This window comes from Trichechus manatus, unplaced genomic scaffold (genome assembly GCF_000243295.1).
Source record: "Trichechus manatus latirostris isolate Lorelei unplaced genomic scaffold, TriManLat1.0 scaffold00119, whole genome shotgun sequence".
Lineage (NCBI taxonomy): Eukaryota > Metazoa > Chordata > Mammalia > Sirenia > Trichechidae > Trichechus > Trichechus manatus.
Window position 1 is genome coordinate 143,544 of NW_004444055.1, and position 21,671 is coordinate 165,214.

Here is a 21,671-nt window from a genome sequence, read left to right on the forward strand (position 1 = left end):
TATTTACAGATGAAATATATTTAGGCATTTGTCTAAAAACAATATGAAATCAGGAGTAGATTAAGGGGTATAGATAAGGAGGTTTAGATAAAACAAGATTATTCAGGAGTTGAGTATGATTGAAGCCGAGTGATGGTGACATGGGGGTTCTTACACTATTCTGTGTACGTTTGTACATATTTGAAAGTCTTCAGAATAAAAAGTTTTTTAAAAATAACAACTTTTAATTTATTGGATAGTGCAATAGGTGATAGCTACTCAGATCAAATTTTGTTTCAATTTAATTCCACAAATTATTTGCACTAAGTTTGGGGAATGCAGCGGTATACAAATGTTCATGGTGCCAGCCCTCATATTGCTTACGGTTTAAAGGGAAAGACAATTAGAATTAAAAAAAATTATGATGAGTGCTAAAAGAAATCAAGTACACAGCACTATGGGAGATTAGAGCAAGATCTAACCAAGTTAGGAAGAGAGCAAAGATGAGTAGAACAAAGGTAGGTAAAGAGGAGGATTTGGCAGGTGTGAAGGCCAGGAGTAGAGAGAAAGCAGGGTATATTTTCTGAAATCCTGGTGGCATAATGGTTGAGAACTCAGCTGCTATCTGCAAGGTTTGGAGTTCGAATCCACCAGCCACTCCTTGGAAACCCTGTGAGGCAGTTTCTACTCTGTCCTATAAGGTTGAGAAAGTTGGGTGTGTTTTAATGCTTCCATCTTAGAGAAAGTGAACTCTCAGGAGACTGAGTTGGGGGCAGCCAGATGGAGAACCTTGTAAGCTAAGCTCAGGAGGAGCTTAGGTTTTATTCTAAAAATAGTGAGAAGTCATTTAAATGTTTTAACCAGCAGAAAATATCATCGTATTTCTCCATATTACTACTAGAAAGTGATGAACTGATCAAAAAAGGGCTAAAGTGGAGGACTGCGATCAGTTAGGAGGCTATTATAGTCTTCTAGGCTTGTATTTGATGACTAAGGTGCCCCTAACCCAAGCCATGGTCTTTTCAATCACCTCATATGCATACAAAAGCTGAAGACCAAAAAAGGAAGACAGAAGAATAATTAATGCATTTCAACTGTGGTATTGGCGAAAAATACTGAATATGCCATGGACTGCCAGAAGAACCAACAAATCAGTCTTAGAAGAAATACAGCCAGAATACTCATTAGAAGCAAGGATGGCAAAACTTCAGCCCAATTACTTTGGGCACAGCATCGGGAAAAACCAATCACTAGAAAAGGGCATCATGAGACCTCTGTTGTAAAAACTTATGAAAAAGTTTACACACAAAAAGTAGCAATCTTTGTTGGTTATGAGGGATGGGAGGGGTGGGGGGGGATACTAAATAGACAATAGATAAATGGTAACTTTGGTGAAGGGTACGACAGTACACAATACTGGGGAAGCCAGCACAACTAGTACAAGGAAAGGTCATGGAAGCTCCATAGACACATCCAAACTTCCTGAAGGAGTGAATTGCTGGGCAGAGGGCTGTGGAGACCATGGTCTCGGGGAACATCTAGCTCAATTGGCGTAACACAGTTTATAAAGACAATGTTCTACATTCTACCTTGGTGAGTAGTGTCTGGGGTCTTAAAAGCCTGTGAGCAGTCATCTAAGATACTCCACTGGTCTCATCCCTTTGGGAGCAAGGGAGAATGAAGAGAACAGGATACAAGGAAAAGATTAGTCCAAAGGACTAATGGACCACAACTACCAAGGCCTCCACCAGACTGAGTACAGTACAGCTAGATGTAGCCTGGCTACCACCACTGACTGCTCTGATGGGGATCACAACAGGGTTCTGGACAGAGCTGGAGAAGGATGTAGAACAAAATTCTAACACACAAAAAAAGACCAAATTTACTGGCCTGACAGAGACTGGAGAAACGCCGAGAGTCACCCTTTTAGCTCAGTGGTGAAGTCACTCCCAAGGTTCACCATTAAGCAGGGAATTGGACAGCGCCATAAAACAAAATGGGACTAATGAGGCACAGCAGTCCAGGGACAAGAAGGCAGAAGGGGACAGGAAAGCTGGTGACAGGGAACCCAAGGTTGAGTAAGGACAGTGTTGACATGTAGTGGGGTTCTTAACCATTGTCATAGGGCAATATGTGTACTGTTTAATGAGAAACTATTTTGTTCTGTAAACCTTCAGCTAAAGTGAGGATAGCAGCAAAACTGGAAGAACATAATTGATGTCACTGAATTGTACGTGTAGAAATTTTTGAAATGGTGTATCTTTGGCTATGTATATTTTCACCAAAAAAACAAAAAAAAAGTCCTCCAAGGATGAGAAAGGAGTGTGATGACATGTCATGGGGTTGTCAACACATGTCATAAAACTATATGTGTACTGACGGTTTAATGAGAATCTATTTGTTCTGTAAACCTTCACCTGAAGTACAATTTTAGAAAAAAAAAGAAAAGGCCATCATGATTGGTAAAGTCTAGGGTTGGAGAAGGCAAGGGATACCTTAGTGAGATGGACTAACACAGTGGCCAAAACACTGGTCTCAAACATACTAAAGATAATAAAGTTGCTATAGAACTAGCAATATTTTCTTGCTATACATAAGGTTGCCATAAGTTGGAGCTGACTCAATGGCAACCAACAACAGCAGCAACAGGCTTATATTGAGGGAAGTTTGCAACTTAAAGTGTGGTCAGAGGAGGGAGAATCAGTAAAGAATTCCGAAATGACCACACAGGTGGAAGAATAAGGGTGGTGTCACATAGCTGGGGGATGTGGTTTCAACAGTTAAATATTAACCAAGGATTATCAAGGTGATTATTTATTGCCTGAATCACAGAAGCCATAAACGGGTCTGGTCTTGCCATTCCTCTTCTCAGAAACAACAAATGGCTTCTTATGGCCCCTAAGAATAATGTCTGCACTCCCTGTTGTGGCATTCAAGGGTCTGGTCTCATCTCTCTGTATATCTCTTTATGCAGTATATACTCAGGACATACTAGTTTGATTTGATTTGATGGAATGTTAGAACTCCTTGCTTTGGAAAATCCTGCTCAAACTGGGCATAATTCTCATTCTCTATCAAAATCTGTCTCTTCCTTACAAGTCTTAGCCCAAATACCTTCCCTAGTCTATAATCATTTTTCCTTCGTCCATGTCCTAACCACATTAGCTGAACCTCAGTTTTGCATTTAGGCAGTTACTTCAGTGTGACTTCATACATACTGCAGTGGATTTTCTCTCTCTCCCCAATTAAGTTGGAAACCTCTTGAGGGTAAGTAAATGTATTAACTTATCTTCCTTGATTATCTTACCGGTTTTAGTGAGTATTACGGGAAAGCTGGACAATGAAAAAGGGAAGATCAAAATGAATTCATGCAGCTGATTTATGGTGCTGGCAAAGAATATTGAGTATAGCACTGACTGCCAAATCTGTGTTGGAAGAAGTACAGCCAGAATGCTCATTAGAAGCAAGGATGGAGGGACTTCATCTCACATACTTTGGACATGTTATCAGGAGGGACCAGTCCCTGGAGAAGAACATCATGCTTGGTAAAGGGTCAGCAAAAAAGAGGAAGACCCTCAATGAGACTCACTGACACAATGGCTGCAACAATGGCCTCAAATATACCTACGATCGTGAAGATGGTGCAGGACTGGGCAACGTTTCATTGTTTTACATAGTGTTGCTATGAGTCAGAGCCAACTTGATGGCACCTAACAACAACAAGGGGTAGAACTGTATTCCCCTAAAATACATTAAATTCCTAACCCCTAGTACCTGCAAATGTGACCTTGTTTGGAAATACGGTCTTCGAAAATATTAGTTAACATGAGATTATACTGGAGTAGGATGAGTCCTAATCCAATATGACCGGTATCCTTATAAAAAGAGGAAAAGTGACACAAAGACATAGTACATAGGAAAGAATGCCATGTGATGAGGGAGGCGGAGGCAGAGTTTGGAGTGATGTATCTACAAGCCAAGGAAGACCAAGGATTGGTAGGACCCACTAGAAGCTAGGGAGAGGCACAAAAGAACCCCACTACCCCCACCTCAGAGCCTGCAGAGAGAGCATAGCCCTGCCAACACCTTAATTTTGGATTTGTAGCCTGTCAGAATTGAGACAATAAATTTTTGTTGCTTTAAGCCACCCAGTTGGTGGTTCTTTGTTCTTTGGCAACCCTAAGAAACTAATGCCAAGCCAAAAACCAAACCCATTGCTGTCGAGTAGATTGCAACTCATAAAGACCCTACAGGACAGGGTAAAACTGCCCCATAGGGTTTCTAAGGAGTGTCTGGTGGATTCGAACTGCTGACCCCTTGGTTGGCAGCCATAGCTCTCAACCACTGTGCCACCAGGGCTCCAGAAACTAATAAAGTGACCAATAAATATTTATTGAGTTAAAAGGATTTCTTATCCCCTTGTGTCTATACTTTTATGAAATCTAGATTAATGGCAAGATTCCATAGGAAAATTTGACTTTAGCTAAATAAATATTCAACCATGTTGTACAAATATCAAATGACAGGGTAAACTTTGGAGAGTGCATAAAATTCTTTATTTAGAACAATAAAGTATATGTATATATAATGTAATTTCAAATTCAAACCTGTATAAAAAAGGATCAGGACATACAACTATTTTAAAAAGTACACATACAGTATATACACATACACATCACATTTTACAACCTTTTTTTATTTAATTAAACTTCTATCATAATAAAACTATTTAGAATAGTGTTGACATACATTTACAATATGCAAACTCCAACCTATGACTGAACTAGCAATATATCTGTGCATCCATCTAAATGTCTGAACACTTTTCAAGTCCACAGATTTTTAAAAAATAGTGGCAAGTGGACAATATAATTACACAACGATACTTTGAATATAGAAGAACAGGATATTTTGACTGGAAAATTATATCCAGTGAGTTTTATAGCACACAAATCAAACAACTGAAAATACCATGGTTTTTAGTTTAAACAATTATTATCTTAAATTTATTTTTAAAAACAACATCATAAGAATGTGGATGGAGATGACAGATATACATTTACAATGCTTAGTAAACATTTTAGGATCATGAACATCCATTTTAATATGGATTATTTCTAAAACACCTTGTTATAAAATAAAAGTATCATTGTTTCATCTTTGCAAAGAAGGCATTTTAGGATTAGTTAATGGAAAGTAGCAACACCGTGTATTGTGTGACCAAATACCACAAATGAACTAGTTAGAATTTCAATCTGAATGTTTATATTTTAAAGCCAATTTCAAAATAATATTGTTTCAAAGACAAGCTGCCTTACTTTAAAATTCTTCTCCCATTTTCCAAATTTAAAATATAATTTATGGATTACCTCTTTCCAAATTGATTCTAAAATATCTTTGCTATTCAAAAACTTTAAAAAAGCGTCTTACATTTTTCTGCTCTTAGCTTTTAATAAAATGAGGGCATTTAAATGCTTAACTTGGTACATTTCCAAATATTACACACATCTTACAGTACTTCTTCCTGACTAAAATGTACTACTGTTTTCATTCTTCAGAGGTGATCCAAAATGTTTATTTAAGCAAAGCAAAAAGCCATCTCTTGTGTAAATGGTTACCCAATTCACGCTACTTGAGACTGAATTTCACTTTTACTAATGGACCCTATTTACATTAGAAACAAGAACAGCAATGACTTTTTATGGTCAAGATGCTTATTCACAGAGAGGAGGGTAGAATATTTTGTACGGGATAGTTTCAGGTCTCTTTGAACTTCTTTGTGAGTCATAGAGGAATAGGCTTCAGATTTAGAAGGGACCTCAGAGTTCACCACAGATTATTAAAAAAAGAAAGTCAGATCTGAGGAGGAGAGATGATTTACCAACATTAGTTAATTGTCAGAGGCTCCTGACAATTCTTCCCAACATCCATCCCATTATGCCAAACTGCCTTTCTGAAAAATGTATTTCCTAGTTAAAAAAGAATAGATATGGAATAGCTGAAAGCCACATATTGGAATTAAATTTAGAAGCCAAAATGTGGCTACAGAAGAACATTAAGAAAAATTCATAATTTCTAAATGAATTTTTCTGTTAATTTAAAACTTCAATTGAATTAGACTACTAAAATGTGACACAATGACTCTCCAAAGTACTTTAATGATCAATGAAATGTGTTTTAATTCTTACTAAAAGCCAACACTTCATTATGGACATGTACTTTTTCATTTTAATAGGTTACTTGTTCTATTATAATATTGATAAAATTAGTCTCTGACTCATTAAAAAAAATGGCAGTGTGGTAAGCACATTTAATTATTACACAATATCCAGGAACACTTCGATATCGCACCCTTTATCACGGAACCAGTGTTTCTTACAGACTTGGGTTCTGCCAAAGAGGTGCAAAGCTTTCAGTATAATTTAGAATCTGCAGGGCTTCTGGGATCATTTTAAAAGGCAATTTTGAAATATTACAAGAAATGACTATCAGATACATGGCACCAATTTGAAAGGTGACTTCATGGTTTATGATGTCAGTTCTGAGTTTCCCGTGATTCATGAAGGAGGAATTCAGAACATACGTTGGATAAAATAAGCAAAGATATATATATATTTTTTATCTCAAAGCAGATATGACACAGTTAATGCCCAAGCAGCTAACACCCAAAGTAATGTCCAGCGTTTTTCTATTCTTCATGCATTTTATTGAATTTTATCGTTTCAAAAATTGGTAGTCCATGTAACTCTCAACAAACCAGTACATTCGATTAAGCTGAACACATGTCCTTTCCCCTTCCATTCCAGCTTTCATATTTGCAGAATTTATTTATTTAACTCTATTGATTAGGATCATGTCCTTGAGTGTGAAAATCCAGCTACTAGCTTTGAGAACACAAGTACACTTTTGTACTCTATTAAACAGCATTTCCATATGCCCAACGACATAGAAACCACTGGTTAAATAAGTCAAACCATTTCATTGAGAAGTATCAACACAGGTGGCCATGACCTACACATACAACTCATGTTAACCTGTGTCTATTTTCCTCAAAATAATCAATGTCACACAAACAGGTCCTTTTAGCAATTAAACTGATGTCTGGTTTTATTCATAATTGATTGCGCCAAGGGATATCCAAGGGCTTGAACAAGTTAGTGCAGCTTCCCAAAGCATTTGGGTTGTATCTTAGAGAAATGATTACTGTTTGAGGAACCTCAACACTTTAGAGAAAGAAAGGACTGCAGAAATCATCTGGTCTTTTTGGCACAAAAAAGAGCGAAGGCCACTTACCAGAGTCATATTTGGATTAGCTTTGAACATAAGCTGAGATCCAACAATATCAGGAATACCTGGACTTCTGAAATCAAAGAAAAGCTAGCATATGGCTTTTTGTATCACTGCATTGAAAATGGTCGGATTATGGTCACAATACATGGCAATAATGTTGTCACATGATCAAATCAGACTGGAAAGCTTTGAATTCCTTTACATACACCTTCATGGTATGTTAAAAGAATCTTTATGAAAATAAACCATAAGAAAACATTCTTTGACTTTGGTCAGATGTTTCTTTGACTATAAAAAAAATTGGCAAAGGGAATTCACAATAATCATTTATGAGTTCTAGTTTAAAAACACAGTGTCCATCTTGGGAATTCCTGCCAAATTCACTCTTAACTATGTGAAACGCTGTCACACATTTTAAATAGCAAACTGACATGCGCAACTACATAAAGCTATCTTTTTATTTATTTTTTAATTCATAAACCTTAATGAATATAGAGTGTCTGATTTTAAATAAATGGATCCTTTAAACAGAAAATGGTGAATATACTATAAATAACTAAAGTTTCCAGATTCCTTGCGTTCTTTAAAAGCCAAGTAACCTAGTTTCCAACATCCATATAAAGCACCCATATCTAACCTTAGATACAAAAAAAGAAATCATAATTTATTTTTACTCTCTCCCACGGTGGAAATTTAAAATGGGACCTTTATACATTCAGCATTTTCTCCTAAGTCCCCTTACACAACTCTGTAACAGTGTTAGAATATAAACATTTTGTAATTTATTTTGCAAACACGATCTACACACTTCACCAGGAGTGCCAAGTGTCCTCCTTCGCACACTTTTGCTATTCAGTGTTCATAGCTTCTTCATGGGTTAACTCTTCCGGAGAGTCTTCATTCTGCAAAGGCATCACTGTTCTAGTGCATTGTTGGCTCCCCTACATGGATAGAACCAGCCATGTCCATTTGTCTAGTGAGATATGAGTGAGCATGGTCTGTGCCCGGAAGAGATCATGATCAGACCTATATTACTAATCAGCAGCTACAAGGCTGACCTGTTGCCTACTCCTATCACTTAGTTCCCACTGCTTTCTATACTGTACAGTGGCTGATGCAATTGAGTTTTTGCTTCGTTTCAAACATTTTTTTCTAGATCCCTTTGAGAAAAAATTGTTACCCCCACTATCCAGGCTGAAATCTACTTGCAGAGATCAGGTTAACTATGGCTGCAGGTTGTAACTGAAAAATAAAGCTATGTGGTTTTTTAGCAATTAGACATTTCTGGAGGCATGCAAATGGTGTGTGCAGTCTGGGACGCAGGCTTTCTCTCCCAATATCAGTTGCAAGCCCTAAATGAGACCACAAGTCCCCCAGGTCCTTAAAATAGAGTCCTGCTCCATGCAAGTTCTTCTTTACAGATGATTAATTCAGTGCCAGTTTCACAGTTAAACACTTTGTTCCAATTTCTGAATCATCCTTATAAGAGTCATGGGTAGCAAGAACAGATAAAGATGCGGTCTGTCACTCCAGACAGAATATGAATTTGTTTTAAGCTGCTTCATTTATGAAGCAAACATGAACTGTTACCCACCTACAGAGAAAAAGAAAAAAAGAGAGATTATGGCATATCTGCTTCTCCCTTTACATTCTCAATTGCTGAATATGAGACTATACAGTGAATAACAGACTTGCAATATATGCTTCACTTACATAGTCTAAAATAATTTGATAAATTTTTTCTAGATGCAGTGATCTATTTATTTATTACTCATATATTCTTATTTTTTGCTTTTAAAACACTTGACATCATCTGAAATTATCTCATTTATTGTCTATTGTCTGTCTCCTCCCATTAGAATTACATTAGAATGTAAACTCCATGAGGGCAGGGAACTTCGCCTATCTTGTTTCCTGCTGTACCCCAACACTAATACCAGGCCCTGGCACAGAAGAGATATTCAATAAACACTTGTTGAACAAAAGAATGGATGAACAAAAACCTGTGGCTGTCAAACCTCAGGCATATTAGAAAGGCATATTAGACAGATTGACATCCTGGCACCACATGTTATCTCAATTTGTGAAGGATGAAAAGAGAGTTAACAATCTGTTGAATTTCTCTAGTAAAGCTACAAAAAGGTAGTCGATAAACGGTGAGAAAAGAGGGAGAGACCAACAAAGGCAGCAAATGGCTAGAGAGTGGAGAAGAAGAGAGAGATCGAGTGGCAGGAAAGAGATATTGGGACAGGTGGAGAAGCTGGTCAGAGGCCCCCAACATAAACAGCCTCATGGTCACTGAGCAGTTCTACACTCTTGACTCTCTAGCAGGGTTTGAGAAATCACTTTTCCCAACTGAAGAAAGAACTGTAGCAAGATCTCATCAAATACTGTCAGCCAAAAAAAGAAAAGACTAACATCCTGGCACCACATCCTGACAAAGCCTCTAGGGAGGTTCATTTGGCCTCAGCACAGCTTCTTGTACTTGCTGAAGCATGAAAGTCATACTGGTTTAGTTCTTCAGGGATGGTGTTAAGCCACTAAGCTCTGGACTTGGCTTTCAGATTTTCAACTTTCAAGTAAAGGATATGGACTTCTGCATCAACTTTTTATTAAAGATAGAGTCTTCATTCCATTTTCAAACACAGCAACCAAATATATGCGTATTTTGCATTCCTTTTCTTCCCTACTTCCTTACTCTTCCCATACCTTTGTCCTCGTTTATCAATCCCAGAATCACAGACCATTGGTTTTAAAATATTCCAGATCATTACACAGATTATATATAGAACTCCATAGTATGAATAATAAGACGGGCAGTGTTTTTTTTCTCCCCAGACTCTCTAAATGTTATATCCTGAAAACTATACTACATGACAATTTACCAAACAGAGAACTCTAGAAACTAAAGAACCTGTATCTAGAAAAGCAGAATTAAATCTAGAAAGAAAAATTAAGAGACATGAAGAGAAAACTTCTGAAATCCAGAATACAATGCAGATGTTTTCAAAAATAAAGCTGGGTTAGAAAAGCAACAGGTAATCACAAAAAACAAAAGGATTTTTTTTTTTTTAAAGCTAGAGAATAATTTGAACTTCTAACCTTAATCTAAGGTAGAGAAGTTATGATTGGAAATCTATTTCTGACTTTGTCACTGGGTCACTTAGCAAAGAAAATAAACTTGAAGGCTGAGAACTCTTTTCTCATAAAATAAAACTACAGTTTTTATAATGATATCTTGAATTCTTAGAACAAACTGATGAAATAAGCAAGACAAGTGTTAAGATCCCTTCATTATATATGAAAATCGGGTTAAAACACATGAACACACTCATCCAAGGACCTACAGCTAGCTAAATTGCAGAGCCTACGTTTGAATCCAAATCTTCTAATCCCTTGTAATCCTCTGCGTCACAATGGGTCTACAGAAAGAAAGATAAAAAACAAAATCCCCAAAGCTCCAGAAAGTCTTAGGAAATACCTGGTAAAGAGTCACAGATCTTTCCATTTGGTGACCAAACAATTCCCAAGTTCTATGCACTAAATGTCCAAACTTGATTCGAGTACATCCTTATTCTAATTCTAGGAGCTATTTTCTTCTGCCTTAGCTCAGATCTATAGGAAACTTCCAGTTTGTGTTGGTGAATCTCTTTACATGCCTCATTATAAAGAGAATAATTTTCTATACTTACCATGCTGTAGTAGGTCAATAAACAGTCCTGTCTACAAACCCATGGTATTACTAACAACCGGAACAGGCCTCCTCTGTGACGAAGAGTCCTTCTCCCAAAGCTTCAATTTAGATTCTTTATAGATGACTCTCAAATCTATTATTTCCAGCCCTGACTGCTCTCTGAAGTTCCAGTATAACATATTTGACAACTGAACAGTTCCACCAATATTTACCAACAGCTCCTTCTCTTGACTTTCCATTTTCTTATAATGGCACCACTATCTGTTTATTTCCATAGGCTCCAAATCATCCTTGAATATTCCCCGCGATGCCACGCTTCACATCCCATCAGAAACTAAGATTGGTTGATTTTTTGTCTGCGATGTCTCCACAATGCTCCATGTTTTCCTATTTCCATGACCTTGAGTTAGTTCAGGCCATCATTCTCTCACATCTGTCTGGAAGACTGGCCTCCTGAGTGGACTTCCTGCCTCCAGTTCAGCACTCCAATCCATCTAGCCACACCATTAACAGATGACTTTTCTTAAACCTCTGCTTTGATTGTACCACTCATACCTTTTCTAAAACACCCAAAGGCTCCTTATAACTTACCCAGTGGAGTATAATCCCTGCATCTGGCATTCAAATCCTTTTTCAAACTGATCTCCACTCTCTCTTTTCAGCATTTTAACCCTTTATGTGAGAACTCCACTGGTGTCCACCTGTACACACTCACCCTCGAACACTGTACTTTTGGGCCTCCATGAATTAGTTTATGCCACTTGCAGTGTCTGGATTATCCCTTGCCTATTGGTCATAAAATCTGATCACCTGAGATTCAGCTCAGTTAACGTGCCTTCTCTACAACAAAGACTTTTTCTTGTTGTGAGTGATTTCTCTCTCCCTTCAAATAAGACCAATGTATATGGTTGTGCACTGCACAATTCTAAGGGGTGTCATCACATCAATATCTAGAAGATCTTGAGTGCACATCCTGCATAACCATATGCAGTGGCCCTATCTTTGATCTCTTATTTCATTTTCTTTGTCAGCTCCTTTTGTTGCATTTTAAGCTCTGTAAACGTCTAGTTTGCTTTTTTAATTTGTTGATTTATGTATATGCCTTATTTCCTTTTCTGGACTATAAGCAACTTGAGAACACAACTAGGTTATATTAAGCTTTGCATCCACCAGTGCATCTACTTGAGTTTGTCGGAATCACATTTGAGGGAAGAAAGAAGGGTAAAATGTCCCTACAATACACTAAAGTAAATGAAGCTTTTAATGTAATTTATCTCCATTTTATTTGTTTCTCTTAAACAGCACTATACACAACCAAACAAATGAAAAGTATAGCAAATCACCTGAGGAGTTCTTGTGGGATGTCACATATGGATACGTGGCATCAGCTAGGTGATTAAGGAGATTTTTAACTTTTCAAATAAATGTTTTCATGTTTGGTGTCAAAGACAGCTTTAGTATATTTTCTCTTAGAGGCAACTCTTTCTCTTCTTTCCAGTTCATTTTTTGCATCTCTTCCATGTTCTTTCCTTCTATTTAAAATCACAAACCTGTTTAACATCTGTTTTCCAATTACAGGTTATTTCCTTCGGAGAACTATCCCATATGTTTTCTATTCCCGTGTTTCGATATTTGTCCTAATTTGCTTTAGTTGGTGAAACTTCCATTTGAGGGGGAAATCCTTGCCATAAACCTGAGTTAACCAAGAAAATGACTATAATCCAAATTACATCTAATTTTTTTCAATATATAATTACAACTCCACATTTCATTCTACCTTGGTATTCTTTACTACCATTATTCTTATTTCTTGGAAGATTTCCTGTCTTACTAGGTTAGAATCTGCTCTCCCAAACCTTCCCTCCACCACACCCCTCTCCCCAAACTTAAAGTTATTTGTCAAGTTTTAAACCTCTGTTTTTACAGGGCTAATTATAAGGCTTTATGCCATATAACAGGTACCCAATAAATGATCACAAATGATAAACATGCATTTTTTTTCACCTTGGGGTTTATAGATCCATGTTGATGAGCTAGCTATTTTCCTGGCCTTTTTCTGATCTTGTCCTCGGTATGTGAATTCTTATTTCTTTATACATACACAAATTTTTGTTTTTAAAAACAAAAACAATTCTGAGACATTCATTCATCTCTTCATTCATTTATTCAACAAATATTTGTTAATCACTTACTGTGAGCAAAAGATATGCTACATAATTTGGTGGGATTCTAATATTAAATTAGACGTAAATCTTGCCTTCTAAGAGCTTATGTTTAGGAGGGAACACAAAATGTCTAGGTAAGTAAGTGTAAAATCATACCAAGAGTCAGATAAGGTATAATTAGAGGGCCGTAAATAGAGATTACTTTCATTTGAAGTCAGCTTTTTGGAGGGGGTGGTATCGGAGCTGAGCTTTGAGAAGGCTATGCGGAGTGATGAGCAGGGCACTCTAAAAAGGTGTATTATTCAAACCTTCATTCATTCCGGCATCCATTCTACACTGACTGCTCAGCACATATACGAGTGATAAGTTCATTTCTGAACAATTCTAGACCTCTTTAACCTGACCGCTCAATTTGATTCTTTTTCTACAAAGTAATGTTTTTGTATGTTAAGAAAAATAAAGGCTGCCTTCCCACATGACTCTATTCTCCCTTGCTACCTTGCTGTCTTACTGATCAAAATCAGCAAATTAAACACCCACATAAACACCCACTCACCCACTCACACACACAAGATAAAAACAAACCCTGTTTTAGAAGAGCCATTTTCCTTACCACGTGGGATTCAGCCCAGCTCCCTCTGCCTCCTCTCAAAACAGTGCTCTATGACCGACCTCTCACACTCACAGTCCCCCAATGGGCAGGTCCCTCATTTAGAGTTCATTTATTCACTCAGTTGCTTATTCAGTATAAACATTTATTGAAAGCCTGCAATGCTCAGGTATCAAGTTAGGTGCTGGGGATACAGCAAGAACCAGACAGACCCAGTTCCTGTCCTCAAATGTTATCTGACTAGTAGACACAGGCATAAGTTGCCTGTCCGTGGCTGCTTGAAGATGTTGCATTTTTTCCTCCAAAACATGTGGTCTGGATTTTCCCCATCATAATCCATTCTCCAAATGCCACTGGATGAATGCCACAATTGAAAACCACAGGGTTAAAGGTCCATATGCCAAAATAGAATCTCAGCAACGCAGTCCCAAAACAAACAACAGAGGACATTACCTGAGCCTTTAAGACTCAATTAACCATTTAATGTGTGATTTGTGGAAGTCTGGCTGAAGGGAACCGAAATGGTAGTTAGGGAAGAAACAGGGAGGCTTGTACGGAGGCTGAAGAACAGTGAAATAAGTGTCTAGGAAAAATAATGATTTCGGCTTGGGGAACATTGACTCAGAAAATAAAAAGGATAGAGCAAAGGGTCTATTTATTCACATTCATTGACAGGAAAAATGAGCCTGGTGAAAAGCTAGGATGGGGAACAGAAAGGAGAGAGTGTTTGTTATTCATATATCGGATATGGCAATCAAGAGCATGTTTGATGACGAAAATGAAGAAGTCTGGAATAACAGGAATAAAGTGTTAGAGAAATAAACTACATAATTATATCATGTTATTCTGTGTTGTTGAAAAATGATGTTTCATAACTATAAAAGTGACTTCCTGGAGGAGTAAAGAGCTAAGACACAGCTTCTCTCGGGGGGGAAGGTTCAGCTCTAGGGATAAATCTCTGAATCTGAGGCAGAAGGAAAACTGAAAGCATAGTGACCTGAAAGGAAAAGGCAGAGCTGACCACAGATCGACCGCATCTGCAATTATCTATGAGAATGAATGAGGGAGGGGAAGGAACACTTGTGGATTTAGGAAGAGGAGAGAACATTTGCATGACACTGTGGTTAAATGTGCTGGGGATTCCATGACTAGGAACAAAATGAACAGCCAGTTTGCAGAACTGAAAGTGAGGATAGTGTGAATCGATAATGGAATCAAGTTAGTGCCATGCTGGGTGTTCCTCCAACAACATCTGCAGCTTGGGTGTAGAGAATGTAGACAGGAGAGGAGATACATCAGTACCTTCTGGCCACATCTTACTCTGCTTTCTCCAACAAGCCCTCTCTCCACTGGTCCATCATAACCACCACAGGCATCTGTCATTGGCTTATATTCAGTATACCCTGGGCTCTGGACTGCTCCTTGAGACGCAACTGTTATACCAGTCATGTGGCAGGTGGCACTTTACCTTGACAGTTTCACCCTTCTGACTGTAAGATATTATGACCTTTTCTCCTTTCCCTTAAAATAGTGTAAAAAACATTTTTGGTTTTTCTTTTGTTTCAACATCTAAACATGAGACCCTGTTTCTATTATCTTATGGTGGCAGCACCCAAATGAAATTAGTTTTATTCATTTATTTTAGTCCTAACTTGCTCTATTCTCTTGTCTAATTTATTTTCTGGTCTCATAACTGGTCTAAATAAACAGCAAACTGTTTTGTTTTTGTATATCTTCATACAGGATGAATCCATTAATCAAGACAAACACTACTTAATGTTCAAAACTTGAGATACATACAATGAATTCAATATGCACAGTTCAATTACGTAACAGCTTCAGTGAACACAGTGACATCTGCTTGATAGAAGACTTACTAATATATTTTGTTTCTAAATTTTGGCATCCAGGATGTTGTAGAAGAAAACCAAACCCAATGCCATATAGGTTGTGTTAAATATCTCAGATGGAATTCTATAAACTTACCAGGGTACGAAAGTAACAGTGTTGATACAAGCCACAATTACACTTCTTGAAACTCTCTCTCTCTTTCTTGCAACATACTAAAAACAAGAAAAATGTTTATTTGCTTTTGGATAGAGGTTCTGAAGTACACCATGATCTGGACATTGTAAAAGGCAGGGTTTTCTGTAAATCCAGTAGCGAAAGACTGCAAAATGAAGTGGGAAGCTTACCTTCATAAATCATACACTGGGGAAGACTGTATCTATCTCAACACAGTCTTTCAAGTAGTTTAAAAAATTCTCTGCATATGCAAATAACCATACTAAAACTGCTTGCGTGCGCTGAGTATGTGTGCGTGTATATACACAGGCATGATATGAGAGAAAGTAACATGCCAAATAAAAATTATAACTGAATGTAAACAAAAATATTGGTGCTAGGGCAATATGGAATAAAGTAAAAGAGCAATCAGGGGCAGCTACATTAAACGGAAAGGCATCCTAAAAAAATTTTTGTTTTTAAATAAAATACTAAATATATTGAGAAAAATTAATGGCTCTGAAAGCTAGAATGAAGTCAAAATATATCAAATAAGCAAGGGAAAAGTCACTGAAAGTATCTTGAACAGGGAGTGTGATTACGAACCATGGCTTAAGAAAGAATGTGACAAAGGTTGGACGAAGATAATGACCACTGCCAAAGAAAGAGCTAAACTTGGGAAAAGAGGTGAAAAAAGAATCAGAATGTCTTTGGCAATGGTGTGGAAAAGGAGAATAATCAAACCTGCCTTCAGAGCTCCATGACCAGGAGTCCGAGCAAGGCTGCTGCTTATAGAAATAAAGAAAGCAGAGATGAGCACTTCTGATGCCCTAAGAAGGGTCATGAAGGCAAATATGTGCAGGTATCCCACAGGAAAATACAGATGTAGGACTGAAAAGAGTAAGAGGTTAGAAACATGAATGAGAGTTGGGAGACACTGGTTGAGAGTTGCCAACAGGAGAGTGAATAACTTCTTACAGATGTTATGCACATGTGCACAATGTGTGAAATAGCAATGTCAAGCTTACTTATGCACACATTTAACACAACAAAATACCTTATCTCATTATCCTCTTCACTGATCTGTCTATTTTCAACTGCCCTTGTAAGATTTGGTTGTTTCTGCTGGGAAAAGAACAATGACATATATTATAAAAATATCAATGAATGGTATAATTTTTAAGAAGTAAATGATCTCCACTTTCTATTTTTATGTTAATAATTCCAATAATTTTTTTCAGCAGGCAGCATGCAAAATATATTTTTAAAAAATTATGAAAAAATGTACAGTATTATTGACTCAACATTTTTAGGATGTTAGAGGTAGAAAAGTAATAAAGAAACTGCCAGATGTGAATAGTAATCAAATTCAAAAGACATTTCAAAGAGCTGAGTAATGATGATTTAGCACTTTATAAAACTTTCGACAGGCTCAGAAATCCAAAATAACAGATACTACGTGGCATTTGTATTTGGTTTTAAGCACATGATATGATTTTAAGCATATTTTTTTCCTTTTTATATTTAGTTCAGGCAATTAAAACCAGTTCCCATTTCTTAAGCGTGTATTCTCAGCTAGAGAGGTTTTCTCCAAAGCGTGGTGAGGAACGGGGAACAATCAATCAGCGATGTAAATTTTGTTGAGGCGACAAATTAGGTAGGACTCATTGTTTCTCGGTAGGATCCTTTCTCAGAAAAGGGTGTTTGTTTGTTAATCATTTATGTAAATATTGTATGAACAAATAAATATGTAAAGTTCAGAAAGTTTTTGATCGGGGAGAAAAAAAAAAAGAATAGCAAAACTTACCTTCCAGTAGAAGGCTCCAAACGCAAACCCAATTACAAGAGAAAAGAATGCTAGAAATGCCATGGCTGCCCATTGTAGGTTGGAATCGTCAATGGAATTTTCAGCCTTCCCTAAAATTTAAAAAGCACAGTAGTGAATACAATAGATCCACGCTAGAGGTTTGGCTCTCATGCTGTGGTTGCTTCCAACTGTTTAAGTAAAGTATTCTTGACCTATTTCCGCTTAAAGTATTTGAAAGGTTGATTTTTCTGCCAAGTACTTCTTTGGGAAATACTGCTTTTGGGAAAGCGATACAAGTCCCTATACTCTCCAAAAGATACGTAAGTTTTAAAAAGAAAGAAATTCCACAAACAGGAAGAGATGAGGCTTGGCTAATACTGACACATACGGAACACAGACTTCACATATTCCTAGGGGGAAAATAATTTATACTCTGATGGCTTTATCTTCTAAGGTCTTTTCACTTTCTCACCCTTGAGATTTTGTCCAAAACCTTTAAAGATGACATTGCAACCTGGATCAAAGTCTGTGTGCATTAAGCCACGTCTGGCCTGCCTCAGATACTAAGTTGTTATATGTCGACTGTGTTATAATATTTTTAGGTACCTCATGTTTAGAATTATGGTTGCTTCTTCATTTATATCGTCAATATTCATTTTTTGGATGCCAGGTCATGTCAGGCACTGTGATAAGTACTAATAGTTTGATTTTTCAGGCGTTTGATGCTGAAAACCTTGAGACTATTTAGCATTTAATAATGGTTAAATGGAGCCCTGGTGGCGCAGTGGTTCACAAGCCCAGCTGCTAACCAAAGGTCAACAGTTCGAATCCACCAGACGCTCCTTGAAAACCCTGTGGGTCAGTTCTACTCTGTCCTATAGGGTGCCTATGATTCAGAATCGACTCAACGGCAATGAGCTTGGTTGGGTTTGGAATGGTTAAAAGCACCAGTGTCTCTCCACAGTTTCTCTCAATAAGTAACTTAGTAAGATACAAGACATATGAGATTGGCTTGGGACAACTTCCTAGATCCTCCCTCACGCTTCCAAGAGAAGCAGAATGATTGAAGAAGAAAACAAAAGACATCTCCCACAAGGGTCTTTCCTCCCAACATAAAACTTAACTTTTTGCAAAGATTCCTCTGTCTCCTTATAGGGAACAGCTTAGTTATTTGGGAATGCTGACAGACATGTGCTAACGTGTAAGAGTTAAATTCTCAGTTCTCTTTCAAAAATGTATTTAGAAATCACAAGCTTTCGACAATTACATGATTCCAACATAAATTAATTCAAGGTAAAGCGATTGCTTTAGGCTAATTTTGCAGTGTAGCTTTCAGATTAAAAAAAAAAATTATAAAATGATGTGTGGGTTACCAGGTCAGCCTACAATCATCTATTTAATTTAGAATGTATCTAGAGAACACAAAAGAAATAGATCACTGTGTGTGAATCAGTGTTTACAGGGGGAAAATAAACTCATGATTTTCATTTGAGAGATAGGAAACAGATCTTATCCATTATAGTGAGAAAAGAAATTGCCCATCTCGCTACCATTTGTAAGCTGTAAGCAGGAAACCTTTTAATTCTAAGCAAGTCAAAGAATTTCTATGTCCCAAGTCTGAAGCTCTAATAAAAGGATGCTTAAACGTGTACTCACGTGCATGTGTTGGGGGGGTAGTTAGGAATGGGGTATCTAGTGTAAGGTGCAGGGAGATAGGCAAGGAAGGAAGTCTTGGGTACCACTAATTGTAACCACCAATCCCGTCCTTAAGACTTACATTTCTACTAACCGGCCCCACATTCTACACCCCTAGGGGAGATACGTTCCAGACATCACAAGTTGGAGCACAACATGAATTTTGTCACCAAAATAAACCTGTGCGATAGAAAGGGATTTGACATAACTATTCTATACACCCTCTCCTCACTTTTTGACATGGTTAGGTTCCAAAGACCAAGTAATCATGCGAAATCAGTGTTATGTGAAAATGTAGGATGACCACATCGGATCACAAAATGGAGGATGACTACACCATTACATAATTGCGAAAATACACCATAACTGCCAAGTTACATCATTACATAACTGCCAAACCACTGAAAATCATGCCCCGCCAATGTGACACATAACCCTAACCATCAAAGCCAGTGTTACCCTCACTTTGCACCTCAGCATTCATTACCGTTACAGCCAGACGTACGTCGTTAACGCATAAAAGAGCTGGATAGTAGACTTCTAAATATTGTAAATGTGAAACGTCAGATAACAAGATAGTTGATAAGTGAGGATAAGGTGTAGCACTATTATTATTACAATATAGCTAGTTCAAGGGTTATATAAGATTATGTATATGTCCTAGTCTGGGATCTAAACCATTTATATAAGTGTTTTCTATGAGAAAAGGGTTTCAGAGTTACTAACAATTCCTATCATTTTAGGAATTTTAATATCACAATCTGTAAATAATTTGGGTGTGGCTGTGTTTGTTTTCCACTCTCATGTTTGTATTCTCCTTGGTGGCAAACATACTGTGGCCCACACTGTCTATTGGGAATGCTGATATACAAAAATGATAGATTTGACCAGGTGACCTCTTTGAGAGGCCTTAAGCAATACAGAGAGAACAAAGGAAACTCTTGATATCTTTCCCTCAAAGCCAGTGGGAAATTCCAGTGAGCTAGGATGGTGCTTATCTTACTTCTATATTTGATCAGCTAGAATTCTCTGGAATCAAGGCAGCCAAAAAGCCCGTTCTGCATGTTTCACCTGAAGGCCAAACCCAAGCCTTGATCTTACCACTCAGACCACAGGAAATACCACACCCACTAGCAAAAAGCAGAAAGAGCTTACTAAAGAGAGAGGGATTCTGGGATTGCCCACCTAAAGCCTTTCTCAGGCAGGACCACCTCTCTTAAATGAAGCCCCCCAAACAAAGTTGTCCAGAAGAAAAGATGGTAACTAAGGAAAATTCACACTGCTCTCCCAGGGTGCTAGGGTTTTTTAATCCCTCTGAAAGTTCCACCCTGGGATGATGGCCTGATACAAAGTCCTGTAAATCTGACTAAACTGCAGCAGGAATCCCACTGCAAGAGAGGTGGTGGCGGGGTGGTGGGGTGGGGTGGGAAGATATAGTCAAGATTGGAAGGGGAAGGGGCTCACAGGTACAGAGTTTCACCTCCTATAAAACCATTTGCTGTTCAGTCGATTCTGACTCATGGTGACCTCATGTGTGTCAGAGTGGAACTGTGCTCCACAGATTTTCAGTGGCTGATTTTTCAGTAGACAGCCAGGCCTTTGTTCTGAGGTTCCTCCGGCTGAACTCAAACTTAACAACCTTTTGGTTAGCAGCTGACTACATTAACAGTTTGCAGTAAGCCTATAGAAGTGAACATTATCTGAATTGTTATTTCTCTTGTTAAATCAAAGAGCATAAAAGGCAGGCATTTGGACGTGTCCACCCACCCCCCTACCCTCCGCAGGAATATTGCAGTCCCTCTTGTAGGAAGAGAAAAACAAAGCTATCAAAGCTGTCAGAAAAGGCTAGCCTACACTTCCAGGGTATGATTTCTAATACTTGCCACTGCTGCTATCCCACTGGGGATAAATGAGATTCGAATCACATGTCTCAAGGCCCAGATGAAAGGAGTTTGGGGCCAAAGCCCAACCCAGTAACAAAGCTTTGCTTTTGTGCAAAGATTGCCCACAGGGACACAGGGACCTTGGGGTGGGGGGAAGGTGTAGACTCATCTAGGACAGGACTTGAGAAATACCAAATCCTTGGGCTATTACTGTATTAACTATCTCATTATTACTAAAACAGTCCACTGCCCAAAATTCTTGAGAATTGACTTGCTTGGATTGACTAATAATATCTGACATCTGTATAAACACAGAACACACAAAGCTGTCTATAATTTTACTGACTTTTTAAAAAATATTTATTCATTCTCTTGCTTTTTTTTTTTACTGTACTGCGGGTGAAGGCTTACAGAACAAATAGTTTCTCATGAAACAGTAGTACACATATTGTTTTATGACATTGGTTAACAACCCCAAAACATATCAACCCTCTAACTTCTCAACCTTTTTTGTTTTCGGTGAAAATACACATAGCCAAAGATA

The 21,671-nt window shown here is 37.7% G+C and overlaps 1 protein-coding gene across 1 annotated transcript in view; it reads right to left on the reverse strand.

The window, feature by feature from the left end:
• Positions 1–15,655: 15,655 nt before the first annotated feature.
• KITLG (KIT ligand) overlaps positions 15,656–21,671 on the reverse strand; it is a 109,624-nt gene continuing 103,608 nt past the window's right edge. Inside the window, exons 7-9 of the mRNA XM_023738551.1 lie at positions 17,550–17,659; positions 16,800–16,867; positions 15,656–15,801 (exon numbers count right to left, since the gene is read on the reverse strand). Of these exons, the coding sequence (XP_023594319.1) occupies positions 15,762–15,801; positions 16,800–16,867; positions 17,550–17,659 (218 nt within the window). The 3' untranslated portion in view covers positions 15,656–15,761. The remainder of the gene's footprint in view (positions 15,802–16,799; positions 16,868–17,549; positions 17,660–21,671) is intronic.